Source organism: Leptosomus discolor, chromosome 10, assembly GCF_034619465.1.
Source record: "Leptosomus discolor isolate bLepDis1 chromosome 10, bLepDis1.hap2, whole genome shotgun sequence".
In the NCBI taxonomy this organism is placed as follows: Eukaryota; Metazoa; Chordata; class Aves; order Leptosomiformes; family Leptosomidae; genus Leptosomus; species Leptosomus discolor.
Genome location: NC_141400.1, coordinates 15,430,959 through 15,447,228, shown reverse-complemented (window position 1 = coordinate 15,447,228; position 16,270 = coordinate 15,430,959). Strand labels below are relative to the sequence as shown.

General features: G+C 60.3%; 2 protein-coding genes across 2 annotated transcripts in view; both read right to left on the bottom strand.

Annotated features, from left to right (window-relative positions):
- Positions 1–6,558, bottom strand: part of FLT4 (fms related receptor tyrosine kinase 4) — a 55,695-nt gene extending 49,137 nt beyond the window's left edge. Inside the window, exon 1 of the mRNA XM_086471280.1 lies at positions 6,501–6,558. Within this exon, the coding sequence (XP_086327406.1) occupies positions 6,501–6,558 (58 nt within the window). The remainder of the gene's footprint in view (positions 1–6,500) is intronic.
- Positions 6,559–11,953: 5,395 nt separating this feature from the next.
- Positions 11,954–16,270, bottom strand: part of LOC104347495 (zinc-binding protein A33-like) — a 40,823-nt gene continuing 36,506 nt past the window's right edge. Inside the window, exons 3-7 of the mRNA XM_086471053.1 lie at positions 15,828–15,923; positions 13,914–14,147; positions 13,496–13,515; positions 12,639–12,754; positions 11,954–12,530 (exon numbers count right to left, since the gene is read on the bottom strand). Coding sequence (XP_086327179.1) covers positions 11,986–12,530; positions 12,639–12,754; positions 13,496–13,515; positions 13,914–14,147; positions 15,828–15,923 — 1,011 coding nt within the window. The 3' untranslated portion in view covers positions 11,954–11,985. The remainder of the gene's footprint in view (positions 12,531–12,638; positions 12,755–13,495; positions 13,516–13,913; positions 14,148–15,827; positions 15,924–16,270) is intronic.

Here is a 16,270-nt window from a genome sequence, read left to right as displayed (position 1 = left end):
TGCATGGGTCTGTGTGAGCCCCGTGCCATCCAGCCTGGCTGAGCTGGCTCACCATGCCCTGCATCCCGACGTGGAGCACAGCGACGCCGACCTGTGCGTTGCACAGAGGAAGAGTCCAATGTCCAGTCCAGCGGCCACAGCTGCCTTGTTGAGGGCTTGCTCTTTAAAAAAATACTCTCTCGCTGCACATTCTGCCCTTTTTAAAAACATTAATTGCCATGGAAACAATGCTCTTATTGGTATGGGAGCAGCCTGGTGGCCTCCACAGATGCAAGATAAAAATCAATGGATACATTGAAATACAGGCTGTATTTCAGGACCTCTTGTGGTTTTGGGGCTGGTCACCACGGGCACGTACGAGAGGATGGCTCAGACACTAGCAAGATGCCATCTTCTTTGGAGAGAAAGCTGGTGACCATAAAACACAAAGTAACATCTCCTTTGCCATGTTTATCTGCTCGGTCATAGTACCCTTGTACTGGAGCTGGTCCCAGTACTGATGTGTGGGCTCAACTCCTGACGCTGGACATCACTCCCAGCTCCTGCTGAAGCATCCCAGCCCTAGCTACCTTTCACGTCCTCATTGTCAGTGAGAGGAAAGCCTCACCTGCTCTCAGACCTTGGCAGGGTGGCTTTGCTCCGTGCCTCCCCTCTCCCCATCCATGGCCCTTCCCACCAGCTCAGATGCCTCACCAAACAGAAGATAAAAAATGCCAACATAATGTATATGTGTATGTATTATGTATGTATGCCGTCACTTCTTGTCGTTGAGAGTCTTTGAAAGAGCACTGAGGGGGCTCGTACACAAACCAGCACAAAGGGAAGGGCTGCGAGTGCCCTTCCCTCCCCACCCGCAGCCGCCCCCGAAAACACGGTGCAAAGGGCAGCCCCGGCTGCCCGGCTCTCCCCTCCCGGCGAGGAGGAGTGCTGCCCCGTTCCCTGCCGTGCCGCCCATCATAAAGGGGTCCCTGAGCTGTTATCAGGCAGTGACAGTTTCCGCCATCAGATTCCTCCTGTCCGTCAGGAAAGCTAAATAAGGAACGTCGTTCAGGCGGCTGCAGGAAGAGGGGAAATGCAGGGACATCCGGCCCAGCTGCCAATTTTTCCTTTCCCATGAACCACCGCTGACCTTCACCAAGGGAGAACCTGGACACCCAGCCTGGCATTGGCACCGCTCGTCTTTGCTTAACCCTTCCCCAAGGGGATGCCCCGGCCCCCCGAGCCTGCCCGGGCAGGTGGCCTCGCCTTGCCACACGGCGTGGCCGCGGCGGGATGGTGCACGGGTGCTGCGTCACCGGCGCGAGCACCGCAGACCGAGGCGGGCGGACTCGACGCACCGGCTGGCGTTTGCCCAGCCAACAGGAGCCACGGCCAGGAGAAGGCTTAACCCCTCCGCGCCTGCACGCGGGTGGGTGGCTTCACCTCCCCTGGTGGCATCGAGAGCATCATTGAGCTACTCCGATCTCCTCCCTCTCTGCACGCACTGAGACCGGGAGCAGGGTTGAGCTTATTCCCTCGCTTATCCCTCCGCAACCGAACTGGGGTTTTCCGGGCTCTGCTGAGAGTTGTAAACAGCTCTGGACTGGCTGCTTCAGGCAGGTAAAATCTCATCTCCTCTTTCTCTCTGCTCACTCCAGGGCTTCGCCCATTGGTAACAGGGACAAGGACAATCCACTCAGCCCTTTCTCATGGTCTTTCCTGAGGATAGCCCCGGGGTCCTTGCTGCCTTTCACTGCCCAGAAGCAGAGCAGGGGAGCAGCAGCCACCTGGCAATTACATGCTCAGAGAAGGGGAGACCACAGCAACTGCCTGGAGTATCTCTTGCCTTTCTCCACCACCCTGTTCTCTGTGTTTCCCCAGCTTGGAGTCTTTTCCTGACCCCCTAAACCGATCCTCCCTCATTAGCACATGATGTCTGTCCCACGGCACCTCCAGGTTTGGCCCGCAAAGCCTGCACTGGAGATCCTCGCCCTGGAAGGAGGGGGCAGAAACCCAGCAAGAAAAAACAATTCACACGTGGGAGAAGTTGTAAGGTGAAATACAAGTCACTGGCTGAAACCTGTTTCTGCTACCTCAGCAGGGAAACGACTCCAGGAGAGACTCCCCGCTTAATATCCTCAGCTTATAAACTTAGTGGGAGTTTTGCCACTGGCTGCTGCGGGGCCAGGTTTTCACCGTCCTCCTGCTGAACTTGCACCTAGAGAAGGAGCGATTTGCCTGCAGGCGCTCAACCAAAGTGGCCATGCTGGGCTTGAGGGCTCGTGCCTCCTTGCTCACTTGACCACGGGCCATCTCCGTTTCCACTCTTTTGCGTTAACAATGAGGCACCGCAGATGGGCAATAATACTGTGTGCCGAAAACATCAGAACTATTTTGACCAGAGAGAAAAAGCCCCCCTGGGACCTGGCTAACCCTCTCTTTTAACAACGTGAAACAAGAAACAAAGGTCTGGGATAGCCAGAGGCAATAAAAACCCTGGAATTAATTTAACCAGTCACTAGATGCCAGTGCAGCTGCAGCAGTATTTCTTTTCCTAATGAAGGACAAAAGATAACTCCAGCTCTGGTCCAGGGCAAGGCTCAGCTCTGGTCTCCCAGCAGACAGTGGCACGTACCAGGCAGTCGGGTCCCCGCCATGGCACCCAGCTGTGTGCCCGGCTCCCCGCTCCCCCTCGCCCAGGTGGAAATTTGCAGGAGCTGCCTGCACAGGGGTAGCTGGGGCAGGTCAAGGTGAAACATGGCAGCAGGCACCTCTGGCTCACCGTCCACAGTGGGAAAGGGGGCTTGCTGCTTTAACTAACCGCCTGTGGATTTTTTCCTTGCAAACCCATGTGTTTTTCCACGCCCAGCTGCCCGTGGAACCAGGCAAAGCCACAAGGCCCTGCGGTGACGAGCTCCACCGCTGCACGGCGACATGCAACAAGCCACCGTCCTCCCCCCCCCCTCTGCATCCTCCCGGCACATGAGCCCACCAGGAACTGCCTTCTCCAGGCGAGCTGTGATTTTGCAGCCCTCCATCGCAATGCCCCGGCCCACCTTTCCCAGCGGAGGAGCCCTGTAACGTTTAGTCATTCCTCACACAGAAACCACTGCGACCGCTGCTCCTCCGCTCTGGCTCGCCACTCTCCACAGGCAGAGCAGCCTGTGGAGTCCAGCCATCACAGGGCTTTCTGCTTCCCCCCACACCTGCAGGACCCCCCAGGATCCTCATCACCCCAGGCTTACTGCAGGTTTCACCCACCGCTGGGTTTAAATACACAGCTCCCCCAAACTGGGGGTGAGAGAGCCCCCCACCTTGCCCCCATTGCTTGGGGCTGCTTCAGTACAGCAGACTGAATGAAAAGACAGCACGTTCATTTGGAAATGCCTCTGCTGCACCAGCTGGAGCGGTTGGGGAGAAGGTGGGCGAGGTGGGTGCCATCTCCAGGGCTCGCCTTGCTCCCCAAAGCTGCTGAGAGCCAGGCAGACCGGGGGACCCATCAAGAGGCCCCTCCTGCTCGGTAGCCACTCTGTAAAGCAACCTCCCGAGTGCTGCGGATGCCCCATATGGCACTGGAGAAACTGCTGCCGGGCCACGGCCCCCTCCTGCTGCCGTTCCCGTGGGATCCCGCTCTCCCCTTCCCTCCCCAGGAACTGCCCCGGGACACCGGGAACAGCCTGTTCCCTCCTGGCTGGCCAAGAGCACCTGCCCTTCCCACGCCTGCCCTGGAAAACACCAGGAGTAGCATCAACACGGGGCCAAGAGACACCCCGGGGACGGCGATCCCACATGGAGCAAGCCTACGCGAGAGAGGCAGTGCAGCGGGGTGGGACACGCCGGAGGAAGCCCCCTCCTGCCCCGCCTGCCACTGGCTGGGGACATTGTGCTGCTGGGGGAGTGTCCCCCAGACCAGACGTCAAATTGAGCTCAGCAACAAACGCCCTCGTGGCTGTTCGTGCAGGCAGCGAGCTGTGGGCTGGCGTGCCCAAGCCAAGTCCCAGGGCGGTAGTTTTAGCCCACTCATCCCAAATCGTCCCTAAGCAGATGATGGGGCAAAAGGGCCACAGGCTGCTCCCTCCCCAACAGCCCCTGGGGACCACGAGCTGCATCCCCCCCCATCACCCACCTCCTCCGTGGAGGCCCTGGCTCTGCTTCACCACTAACAAGTGACTGGGTTAAGCCAGAGAGGGGTTTGTCGCGCACTCACGGGCTTTTGCATGAAAGGGTGTTGCTGAAACGGCCCACGTTTATTACTTGCAATAAAGCAACTGCTTCAAATCCCAGCAGCGAAGGCGAATGTTGCTGCTGGCACGGTCAGCGCGGGGCTGTCCGAGCACCCGGCCGGGGAGGTCTGCGTGATCTTAGAGGAGGGCAGGCAGCGGCAGCCAACGTAATCGGCTCAGGTCCTACACAAGCACAGGCCCTTCCCTCGCACGAAGGACATATGCTCTTGAAAGCGGCAAGCTGGGGTCCCCAGTGGGATTATTTGGCTGTGGGGTGGTCAGCGCTGCTCTGCGCGCAGAGCACGGCAGCTCGGGGAGCACACACGCTCATTGCCATCTGAGATGCCCTGGGATGCAGGAACCTCCTGCCTGCTTCCCCCATCTCACTGCCTGCAAAGTCTTTTAAGGAGCACCGAGGGGGTCTGCACACAAACCAGCACAGAGGGAAGGGCTCTGCTCCATCCTGGGAGCACCGCAAAGCTCAGACATAGGGAGAGCCTGTGCGCTCTTGCACATGGCATCTCTTCCTAGTGCCGGCCCGTTTAACCAGGTGTTGGGGCGCAGGAACAAGCAGGACGCAGAGCCAGAACAGACCTTTCACGATCCCAAGATGAATATTTCACCCTTCTCAGGTGGAGCAGCCTCACACCCCCATCCCTCCTTCCAAAGGGAGCAAATACTTGCGCCTGGTTGGGGTTACGGTTAATGAGGAATTTGTAGGTCCTTTACACACAGACAAATTGGTCTCAGGTAGAATGGAAGAAAAGGAAGCAAATCCCGAAGGTACAATCCCCCAATTGAGCTCCACATCGCCCGTCATCGCTGCACTAATCAGGCAGCGCCGGGGAGCTTCAAAGCTCTGCGCAGCCCTGCGCTGACGAGGCCCACACATCACGCAGCCGCGCTGGCCAGAGCCTCCCAGGCACCGCTCCCCGCACCTCCTGGAGATGAAAGAACCTGAGAACAGCTACACGATGCTTTACAAATTGCTAACAAGAGAGCTTTGAACAGCTGCAGCTCCCACTGCGATGCCCCCAGCAGCAGGTCCCTTTCTGCCCAGCATCCTGGAGCTCCCGCTGAGCCCTGGCCACCCAGTGGGTCCTTCAGTCCCGTGGCACCACAACCATTAGCAGCATTTTGGGTAGAGCAGGTTGGCAGCGCTGCTGCCGGTGATGTGATCCATACCACACCTCTGCGGCCAGACCCGCAGCCCTCCCGTGATCTCACTTCAACGATGGCAGCAAATGCCGCCGGTGACAGTGAGTCACTAAGCTGAGGCTACAGAAAATTCTATTTATGCTCCCAAAATTCATCTCCCCACATTGCAAGCTTCCAGCATTACCAACTTTCTGTCGGTCTCACTCTAATCTGAGCTATAAATGCTTTACCCGTGCAAGCAGAAGCTTCCCTGGGGGAAGCTGGAGAGGCTGGTGCCCTGTCCCCGCTGCCCCGGCAGTGCCTACCCCGCTCTGGTCTCTGGAAGGGTGCTCCAGCCCCATCTCTGCCGTGGTCCCACATCCACCTGACCCAAGCCATGGCCAAGGGGTTCAACTCGCTGCCCAACAGCCTTTAGCCCCAGAAGCGCTACGGGAAGGACAAGCGTTTCACCAGGATCTGCCTTGGGTGACTTCCCAGAGCTGCCAGTAACCGGCTGGGAAAGGCAGGCGGGACGGCATCGCCTGGACCACCGCCTCCTCACGCCTTCCTCCCCAGGGCGCTGCCCGGCGCTCCCCAATTAATGACTCCGGGCATGACAAAATAAATAAACAGAGCAGGGAACCGGCCCCCAGGCTGCCCTCCTGCCCGGCCGCTTCCCCGCGCAGAGAAATCCCTCCTGCCAGAGCCCCGTGCCGGTTTTCCTCACTTGCAGTGAGCCCACCCGCGGCACGGGCACGGCGTGGGCTCACCCACGGCCTCAGCCCCCCGCGGCCCCGGGTCCCAAAGGGTCCTCCCGTTCCGTCCTCTCCCTGCGGGGACGCTGTCACAGCCGTCGGGGACACCCGGGAGGGAACCGCGGCGCGTCCCCGTCGGGGTTGGGGGACCCCGGGGCGGGCTGTGCTGGTCCCCGTCGGGGCTTGGGGTACCTCGGGGCGGTTCCCGTCGGTGCTGGGGGACGCCGGGGCGGGCTGTGCCGGGGCTCGGGGACCCCGGGGCGGGGAGCGCCAGGGCACGGCACATCCCCGTCGGGGATGAAGGACGCGGCGGCGGGCAGTGCGGGTCCCTGCGGGGTCCGGGGGGACATACGGAGGGCAGCACCGGGTCCCGTCCCGTCCCACCGAGGCAGCCCCCAGCGCTCACCTGCCTCCGAGACAATGCCGAGCCAGAGCCAGAGGGGCAGCGTGCAAACTCTCTTCATCTCCGGGGCTGCGGGCAGGTCCGTGCGGGGCGGCGCGGAGCGATGCGGAGCGGAGCGCCCCGCGCCCGAGCTCTGCTCCCGCCGCGCCCCAGCTGCGGCAACGCGGGCGGGGAGCACCGGGACGGCTTCCTTTTCCTCCGCCCGCCCGGGGCCGCCCGCCGCCCTCCGCCGAGCCCGCGGGGCGCCGGGCGGGCGGCGGGGCGGGGAGGGGCGGGGCGGGCGGGCGGGGCGGCAGGGGGGGGGCGGTGTGCGGGGGTGCACCTGCGGCTCCGGGCACCGGCGGGGTGTCTGCACCCCCCGCACCTGGGTGTATGGGTGTGCATCCCCCGGCACACCTGGGTGCGTGAATGTCCCACACCTGGGTGCGTGGGTGTGCATTCCCCTGCACACCTGGGTGTGTGGGTGTCCTGCACCTGGGTGCATCCCCCCCCCCCCCCGCAGCTCGGTGCGTGGGTGTCCCGCACCTGGGTGCGTGGGTGTGCATCCCCACACACACCTGGGTGCATGGGTGTTGCGCAGCTGGGTGCGTGGGTGTGCATTCCCCTGCACACCTGGGTGTGTGGGTGTCCCACACCTGGGTGCGTGGGTGTGCAACCCCCCCGCACACCTGGGTGCATCGGTGCACATCATCCCTGCCCTGCGTACACCTGAGCACCCCCACACCAGTGCATGCGAACGCACGCCCCGCATGCCTGTGTGCAGCCCCGGACGCCCCACCCGCAGCTGGGTGCACACGCATCACCCCATACCTGTCTGCAAACGGGTGCACACCTGGGTGCACTCCCCGACCTCTTGGACCAGAGGGAACGCACACAAATACCCTCTCACACCGGTGTGCACACACCTCACGCGTACATGCACATCTCACACTTGCTTGCACACACACCTTCACGCTCCCCCCCGAAGCCCACACCTCACACCTCTATGCACACACGCAGGCACACAGTCCTGCACACCCCCCCTGAGCCTCCCCACTCCTCCCCACACCCCCCAGGGGCACGCAAAGATGCCCACGCACTTTCTCACACCCGTGGGCACACGCTTGTACCCCTACTCATTTGGGGGTGCACTAGGGGCCGCCGCTTATGCCGTCCATCCGAGCCCACTGCCAGCAGCGCGGGGCAGCCGCGTTGTCCCCCAGCACCGTTACACGTGGCACACGCACTCCTCTCTGGCCCGTGCCCACGCACACGACCGTGCCGTTGGCAGCAGAACGGTGCCGCCCCACGCGTGCCAGCGGCGCTGCCCCCACACCTCTGCCACCGCCAGTGCCTCTGGCTCGGTGCAAACCGACGGCGAACGCGGCACAGACGGAGGCGATGGCAGAGCTTTGGGGAGCGCGGTGGCACAGCCCTGGCCGGCTGCCTGCGCACCCAACGAGCGCTGAACAGATAAATCAACACGGCCCCAAGCTGCACCCTGGAGGGTTATTAATTATGCGCGCTTGCAGACAGCGAAGAAAGAGCCTGAATGAGAACCATGTGCTCATGGCTTCGAAAAGGCATGAAAACTTCTCGCACGCTCAACTGCTCTCATTGCCAAGCCCGTGGAAGAAATCACCCTGTCCCTCTCCCGCAGCCCTCAGAGGGGCTTCAAGCCACAGAGTTTATTTTACCAGACTCCCCTCAGCCCAATTAGTGAGTGTTTAACCCTGAGAGCACCGACCGCATCGCTTTTCAGCACACTCCCCTTGGACTACCTCCCTGCTTGATCCCAAAGAAGCAGAAAGTGGCAGTGTCAGTCCGTCCCAGGTAGGTGCCCAAACCCCTGCAGGTTTCTGGAGAGAGATTTTTAAAACTCGCCATGATAATGGGATGATGAGGTAGAGCTGGGGACTACACAGAGGGGAAGCACTGACCACTGCCACAGGGAGAAGAGCTGAGATTGCAGGATCAGATCCCTCCCCGGTGCCAGGGGCTGTGATCCGAGACAGGGCAGCCACGGGGCTCCCTGCCCCAGCAGTGCACCCATGCTGGGGACCACTGTGAGCAGCAGGGGTCATCGTGCACCTGAGAAAGATGAGCAGTCAGGTGGTGAGGTGTGGACAGCAATGGAGGGATGGATCACATCAGAGATGCTGGACAAAATGCACAGTTGAGGGAAGGGCAGCCTGGAGAAGCTGAGAGTGAGAAGAGCAGAGGGTCTGACCTGGGGCTGGGGGAGGGGGGGAGTAGGATCCTCTGGTACCCCCAGAATCAAGGGATTTTGGCAACCTCCACCCATCGCAGCCCAAACGTGGCACCGTGCAGGCGGTGGTGGCCAGGACCAGCCCGTCCATGCTGCCATCTAACGGTGGGACGCTGGAGAGGGCTCGCCCTGCCACGACGGGGAATTTTCCATCACAAACAGGGCGACTGTGGGACCGATGGGACCTTTCCATTGTTGCCGCCCTGGGAAACAAAAGGATCTTATTTTAAAACCTTGTCCCCCTTCCAGCACGTGGGGGGGACCCGAGGAAGCAAAGGCTTCCCCAAAGCACGGGATAAAGACAGAGACACACCACAGCGGGGGCCAGGGCAGGAGCTGCCGGACACTGCCCAGCCCCAGGCACGGCTGTGGGAAAGGCACACTGGGGTGGCTCTGAGGGCACCCAGGGACAAAATGACAAGGTAACCTGCGAGGAAACCACAGCCTGGTCCCGCAGGCAGGTGGCGAGAGCCAGCCCTGGCAGGTGCAGAGTGCGGGCGCTGGAGCAGAGAGGGGTGCTTCACCCCTACGGCACCTCCCGTCTCCCACGGGAGCGTGTTCCCATCCCTGTCCCCTCTTGCCTGAACCCCGGGCCAGGCCCAGCTGGTCACCGCACTCACCCCATGCCTGTGGTTTCTACTCCACAGTGCTGTGGTTTATCTGCAAGATGCCTTTTTCAGACACCATTTAGCAGCAGGCCATATTTCCTCGCTGGGCTAACGCTGCACGTAGAGCAGCTCAGAGCAGCCTTTTCCCCACACGTAGGAGCTGCCATATGCGCTGTGTGCAGGGCAGGGGCTCTGCCTGTCCCAGCCTCCCTGCCAGAGCCTTTCCCTGCTGGCGAGGACGTTATACCCCAAGAAACATCTCTGCCTGTGAGTGGCACACCACGGCAGGAGGAGGAGGAGGAAGGACGTGCTTCCTCAGGAGCCTGCTCAGCCCAGGGATGTGGGACAAGCAGGTTTCGCTGCTCTCCAGCTCTGCCTTTGGCAAGGGGGAGGTGTAGGAGGTGACAGCGATGGCACTGGCAGACGTTGCAGTGAGCGGCTCGCAGCCCGTGCCGCCACACCAGCCCACGGAAGCAGGAGCTGGTGGCCGCCTTCCTCCCTGCCGGCAGCCGCCGAAGCCTGGCAGAGTCTGCCAGGGATGGCTGCCTGCTGCTGCCCAGCCTTACTTGCCTGCGGTTTCTGGGCAGGTTGGGGAGGTGATGGGTTTCAGCTGCCCAGCTGCAGCTCCCCGCCGCGGTCAAACCGGCCTCACCTCCCTGCAGAGGCTCCCAGGGCGGATGGCAGCTCTGCTCGCAGCAGCATTTCCAAGCCAACAGCTCTTTCTTCTCCACTCTTGTTTCAGCTGAGGCTGCAGGGCAGCGAGAGGAGGAGGAGGCAGGAGTCGGGAGAGGAGGCTGAGTCCAGCCCAGGGGCTCAGCAGGGAGGGAGCAGAGCTCACTCACCAGCTAAAGCCCAGCTGGGGATGGGGAGGGGGAGCAGAAACCCCAGACATCCCCTCCAAGCACACCTGACCCCCTGAGCAAGGCTGCACAGAGCAGCAGCCTCCCAATAACTGGGTCCCCTCTGCACCCACCTCCGCCCCATGCCTGCAGAGGCCCAGGCAGCTGGGTGCTCCTGCGCAGGAGGGCACCTCTGCCTGCATCTGGCACGGGCCGCCCTCCCTCCGGCTGAGCACAAAGCCTTCTCCTGCCCTGGCACAGGCATTAGGCAACCCCTAAGCCAGGGGCCACAGCAGAGCCCAACCCTGGCACAATGCACAGGAAAGGGGAAGGTCCCTCGTGGCACCGTGGGAGGACAGGGTGCCCTGTCCCATCCCTGCTGAGCAGGGGGATGACCAGTAAAGGACTTGCCTTGACAAGTGTCCCAGTGCCCAGCTGTGGGAGCCGGAACGCCCTTGTGCCTGGCCCTTCCTGCAGTGCAGTCGAGCCTCTGCAGAGGAATTTGCAGGCTCCACCCAGGACCAGGGTAGCTCCAGCTCCTGCTTTGACCCTGGAGTGGACTTCAGCTGGATAAACATGACAACTCCACCCACCCCAGGCCCTGCCATCCTCCTTGTCACCCATCACTCCCACCAGCCAGACTCGGACCCACCCCAGCACCTCCTGCCTTGTTGACTCATGAGTGATGTGGGGACACAGCCAGCACCCAGGGCACAAACTACAACAGCCAAATCCACTCAGTTTACCCCTCCCAGAGCCCCAGGCCACTCTCCCGCAGGGGCATCACTGCCAGCGGGGCTGATGGGCAAAGAACCACACTAGGAACTGCCTGCAAAGGTGCCCAGGCTTTAGTGAAGTTGGCCTGAAATGGGACTTTGCATTTTTCATGTACACAAATCCTTAAGACCCAGCCAGAGCAGAGGAGGCTGAATCTTAAAACCCAGGAGCCTAAGGCCAGGGCCGGGCTCAGACAAACCTCCCGACCCCACGGGGCTACCAAACCCCCACCTTGTTCCCCAGCAGCCTGACACAAGGCGGGGGTGAGCAAAAGACCAAGAGCTGCTGCAAGATGTGCAGGGAGTGCTCCAAGGGAAGAGGTGAGGGAGAGCAGGGGCTCTTCTGTGCCTCCTGCGCTGCAGGGGGAACACAGGCTTTGTGCCCTCACGGCAGTAGACACCCCCACCCCACCCCCCCCAGCACAAAAGCCATGAACAGGTCCAGTAGGCGGTGGCCTTTCTAACAAGCTTTAATGGTGACTGAGGAGAGGAGAGGCAGCGCTGCGGTCCCCGGGCTGCAGTGGGTCCCACGCCGTGCACCGAGCTCCCTCTGCCGCCAGCCTGGAGCCCATCCCCACAAAGCTCCTGGAGCAGAGGGAGGCCACCGTCGGGACGCTGAGTGTCCAGAGGCACCTGATGGTGCTGGGGGATTGCTGCCCACCTCCACAGGGTTTATGGGGGGGAGTATGGAGGGCCAGGAGGTGCAAGCAGCCTGCAGCCACTCCACAGCAGCCCTGGGGGTACTGAACTGTGCAGTGCTCAGGCATGGAAGGTTGTTCTTCAAGGGGTGTGAGGCACCTCCGGGAATGCAGTGTGGCACCCATAGCCCATGGCATGGAAAAGCAAGGGCAGACAGGAGCTAGGAAGAGACTCATGTCCCTCCTTCCTCTCCAAACTGAAAGCAAAACATCCCCTCCAACACCCACCAGGTCCACGTGTGCAGAACTGGCTTCCAGCACGGCCCCAGCCCGCCAGCCGGCAGAGACAAGGAGCCAGACTGGTGTCCCCAGAGCACCCTCACAGGGCCAGGTGGCAGAGGCGCATGGGCTCCATGTTGTCCCTCCCATCGCTGAAGCAGGTACTGAAGAAGGGGCAGTATCTCTCTGCAGAGACCTGGTGGAAGGTGAAGAGGTGGGACATGTCCCCAGCATCAAAGAAGGTGACAGTGCCCTCCTGGCAGTCCAGGAACACCCCCACTTTCCGGGGAGGCCGACGGGGAGTCAGGCGCACCCAGGGGGTGGTGGTGGCCCAGTACTCCGTCTTGTTCCGCAGGCGAAGCGTCCAGTAGCCATTCTCTGGGCACAGCTTCACCTTTGCTGCCCGGTCCACAGCTTCAGCAGCCACCCCCAGGTCCCATTTGGTTTTGCTGCCCACCCAGACCTCCCAGTAGTGCCGGCCGCTGTCGAAGGTCTGAGAGCCCAGGACGTTGACGCACTGACGGAAGCGCCGAGGGCTGCTGGGGACAAGCTGGGCTCGATTCCTCTCTGTGACTGCTGTCAGGTCTCTGGAGAAGACCAGGTTGGGGTGGGCTGACTCCGGGTCGAAGGTAAGTGGGGCAGGAGCTGCGGAGACATCGAGTATGGCATTTTACTGGTTGCACATTCCCTCCACAGAGAACCTCTGGCCCCGCCACCATGCAGCACATCCCTCCCTCACACCGATCCGCTCACCGGGACAGATGGACCGCAGCATCTGTCTCCAGAAGATGTACTGCAAGGGGCCGCTGCGGCTGTCCCTGTAGCGCTCCAGGTCGAAGGCAGGCTGGGTCTCGACATGCACCGAGGGCCTGGGGCAGAGAGCATGGCAGTCAACCCCTCTGCCGTGCCACTAGTGAGGCACGGGGGCAGCGTGCGGTCAGGAGGGTGTGACCGACGCGGTAAAGATGGGGCACAACCCTCCCCGGCAGCTGCTCGCTCTGCCCGACGCGGCACTGCCCCCGGGGCAGCAAACGCCCCAGGGCAGAGGTGTGGTGGGCCCAGACAGCTCCGGCAGCACCAGCACCCAGCACCCCCACACAGGACTCGTGCATGGGCGAACAGGCCACGCCTGCGGAGCTGGGCTGCGTCCCCCTGCAGCCCCCAGGGAGGGAGGGGACAGGGACACGCTTCCCTATGGCAGTTCTGCCCCTCAGCTACTTGCAGCCTCAAACCAGCACCTCAGGAGCAGTTTGGCAGCTCCCTGAGTCTAACAAGTTAAGAAAGGGCAGGGAGAAGCCAAAGCACCCCAAGTCTGTGGCATCGGCCTTGCTCCCGCTTGCAGCACGCGTGGCGCTCGCACCCATTCCCAAACCAGCACGTCTCCTCCACCCGCTCCTCCAGCCCGGCCGTCTCGACACGCACGCTCCCTGGGGAGAGCATCCAACATGTGCTGGGGACCAGCTCCCACCTAGCGCAGCACCAGCAGCTCGCTGAGCAATTTGTGATGCTTTTAAAACTTGAGATAAGATCCCTCCCCCCATGTGGTCCCAGCCAGGGACAGAGATAAGCTCCTGAAAAGGGAATCAGCTTCTTTCATGCCAGACACGTACCTGATATCCAGGCTCTCCACCTGCAGTGAGGAGCAGAGAGAATCAGCAGTCACTGTCTGTAATTCATGCAGCTGCACAAATAAGCTCCCTGTCCTGCCTCCTGCTGTCACACAGCACAGAGAGAGGAAACCAACCTGCCAGGACCCCCACCCTGGGGGAAACTGCCTGGGCACTGTGGCTAAGGCAATTTCACAGGGGTGACGGAGAAGGAGGAAGGCTCCTGAGACCCACCACATCGGAGAGACCACCATACCCCTTGTGGCTAAAGCCTCCAGACTCCCAGGGAACGGGCAGATAATCCAGAGGGACAGCAGTGAGAGCGCCAGCCTGGTGCTGTCAAGTTAGGACTCTCCCCATCCCAAATTCAGACCCTGAAACGTCCCTCAGCCTCCTGCCAGGGGCAGCCAAGCATGCTCACCTCCAGCAATGACACTTCTTCCACCTTGCTCAGGGTCTGCTCTATGCGCTCTATGTCCCTCTGCAGGACCGACATCCCCTCCTCCAGCCGGTGGACGTCCCCGTGCAGCCGTGCCAGCGACTGCTCTTCCTTTTCACCCAGCTCTGCCAGCACAGCTCTCTCCTCTTCCTCCAGGATCTGATGAAGGCGGGCAAACTCTGCCCGGATCTTGAAGTTCAGCTCCCCAGACACTTTCTGAGCAGAGGGAAAAGGCAGAAGGTGAGTCCGGGAGCTAAAACACACAAGTAGGTGCACAGGATGGCTGGGCCCATTACTCTGCTTACAGAGTCCTGGAAACTAGAAAGTCAGACATATCCACGACTTTTTGGATAGAGAACAGGACACAAGGACAAACTTCAAGGCTATAGAGCCGAAGGGGGAAAAAAAAACCCACTCAAACAAAAACTCTACCAATGGCTCAGTCGCTTTAACTAGAAATCCTTGCACACAGCCACAGGGTGAGCCCACAGCCCTCTCCCACATCACCAGGAATGTGCCTGTGTGCAAGACGGGCGCTCTTTGGCTTTCCTGGAGCTGCAGACTCAGCCATTCAGATTAGTCAGGATTTGTTTCACACCGTGCCAGACCCCGCGCAGAGCTGCCCGACACTGGTAACTTGCTCTTTTTCTCCGATGCCTCCGTCTCTTCTCAGGGCTCCTGTTTGCACAGGAGAGATGGGGGAGCTGCACAAACTCACGTCTGCTCTTCTCAGAGGTCACGTTTTTCCAGCCGTTTAGTCGGCCAGCCAACCTTGTGGTGCTCTCGCTGCCCTCCTGCCTGTTTAAAACAGCCAGCCAATGACTTTTTATTTTCCCAATCTTTAAGCTTTTAATCTCTAAGTGCAACCTTAGCCCTCATTGAGGACTGTTTCCCAAAACACACATCCCTTTCTACCAGCAAGAAACCCATCTCCCCCAGAACACCTCTGAAGTTTCCCCAGCCAGCACGGCACCCCAGCTTCCCCTTGCTCTAGCAGGTGCTTGCGCTGACACGCCAGGACTGCAGAGGCTGTGCGTGGCCCTGGTCAGATCAGCAATTTGCTCCTTTACTCTTGAAACGCCTCTTTGTCAGCTCTTTCACTGCCACGGGACATCACCTGCATGTGCTTACTTGCTGATACTTCTTCACTAACCTCAAAGGTCTATTCCAAAGCCATCAGTGGTACAGAGGTATGAAACACTGCAGGCAGGGGGATCAGAGATGCCAGTTGGAAGGCAGTGTCCCATCAGTTTTATCCCACTTCTCAACGACTTCCATTTTCATTAAACTCTCCTTCCTTGGCTTTTAACACTTTTTTGTCACTCAAGGAGGAAGCACAGTCAGCCTGCGGCTGTTCTTGCTTCGCTGATCAGTGACTAGTAGGAAGCCTGGAGCCACTCGATCCCGTGGAGAGCACTCAGGCGCCTCACATCATCTCAGAGCCTCGCAGTGAATCCAAATACAGTCCTTGTGACAAGGCCACTGCTCCCCGCAGCGCCAACGCTTCCGCTGACCCAGCTCCTTCAGCCTGGCTGCCGCCCCTTCAGACACGCAAGAGGACTTCGGAGCTTCCAAGAATTAACCCTCTCCCAAAGTGGCAGCGCTGCAGGGTCAGACCAGCCTGCTCAGCTGACAGCTCTCACCACTCGCCCTGTCTCGGCCCTGCTGCACCAATGCCCCTTGCAAGAGCTGCATCAACAAGTGTTTAATGCCTCTTCCCAAAGCCTGATTATTCAGAAGTGATGGGCTTCCACACACAAAGGAGTTTGTTCAGATCCCTAGATTATTCACTTAGATTTTTACAGGAAGCTGAGCTAAATCTCAGCTGAACTGACCACAGATCCTCTAGGAACATTAACCCAGAGGCTGCACAAAAGGCAGCTATCAGGGCATTACCGTCAGGCCACAGATATCTTCCTGCGTCGCACGCTTCCTCCGCAAGAAGCTCTCCATCTCCCTCTGACGAGCTTGCAACGCATCTTCCAGGTGCTTCTGCAGGAACGAGGAAAAGAAGGTGAAGAGACCATTTCACGATTCAGGAGCAATCCCAGTTCCCGAGGCCAGCATTACAGAGAAGCTGCGACCAGGTTTCTTATCAAGGCAGTGAGGAGAAGAAAGCACCTGATGCACAGGCTTGAAAACTATATATGTGCGCACATAACGAAACAAATTCATTTTTAAGACTGGGAGCTCCAGCCTGGGATATCTGTTTGCAGAAGGTTTAAACCCTGTGTGATGTGACCTGACTTGTAGGGGACTGACCCTCAAGCAGCGCACCCGGCACAGGCAGCCCTCACCCCTGGCTGTATGGTCCCTACGTGAGAAACAACGAGGCTGCT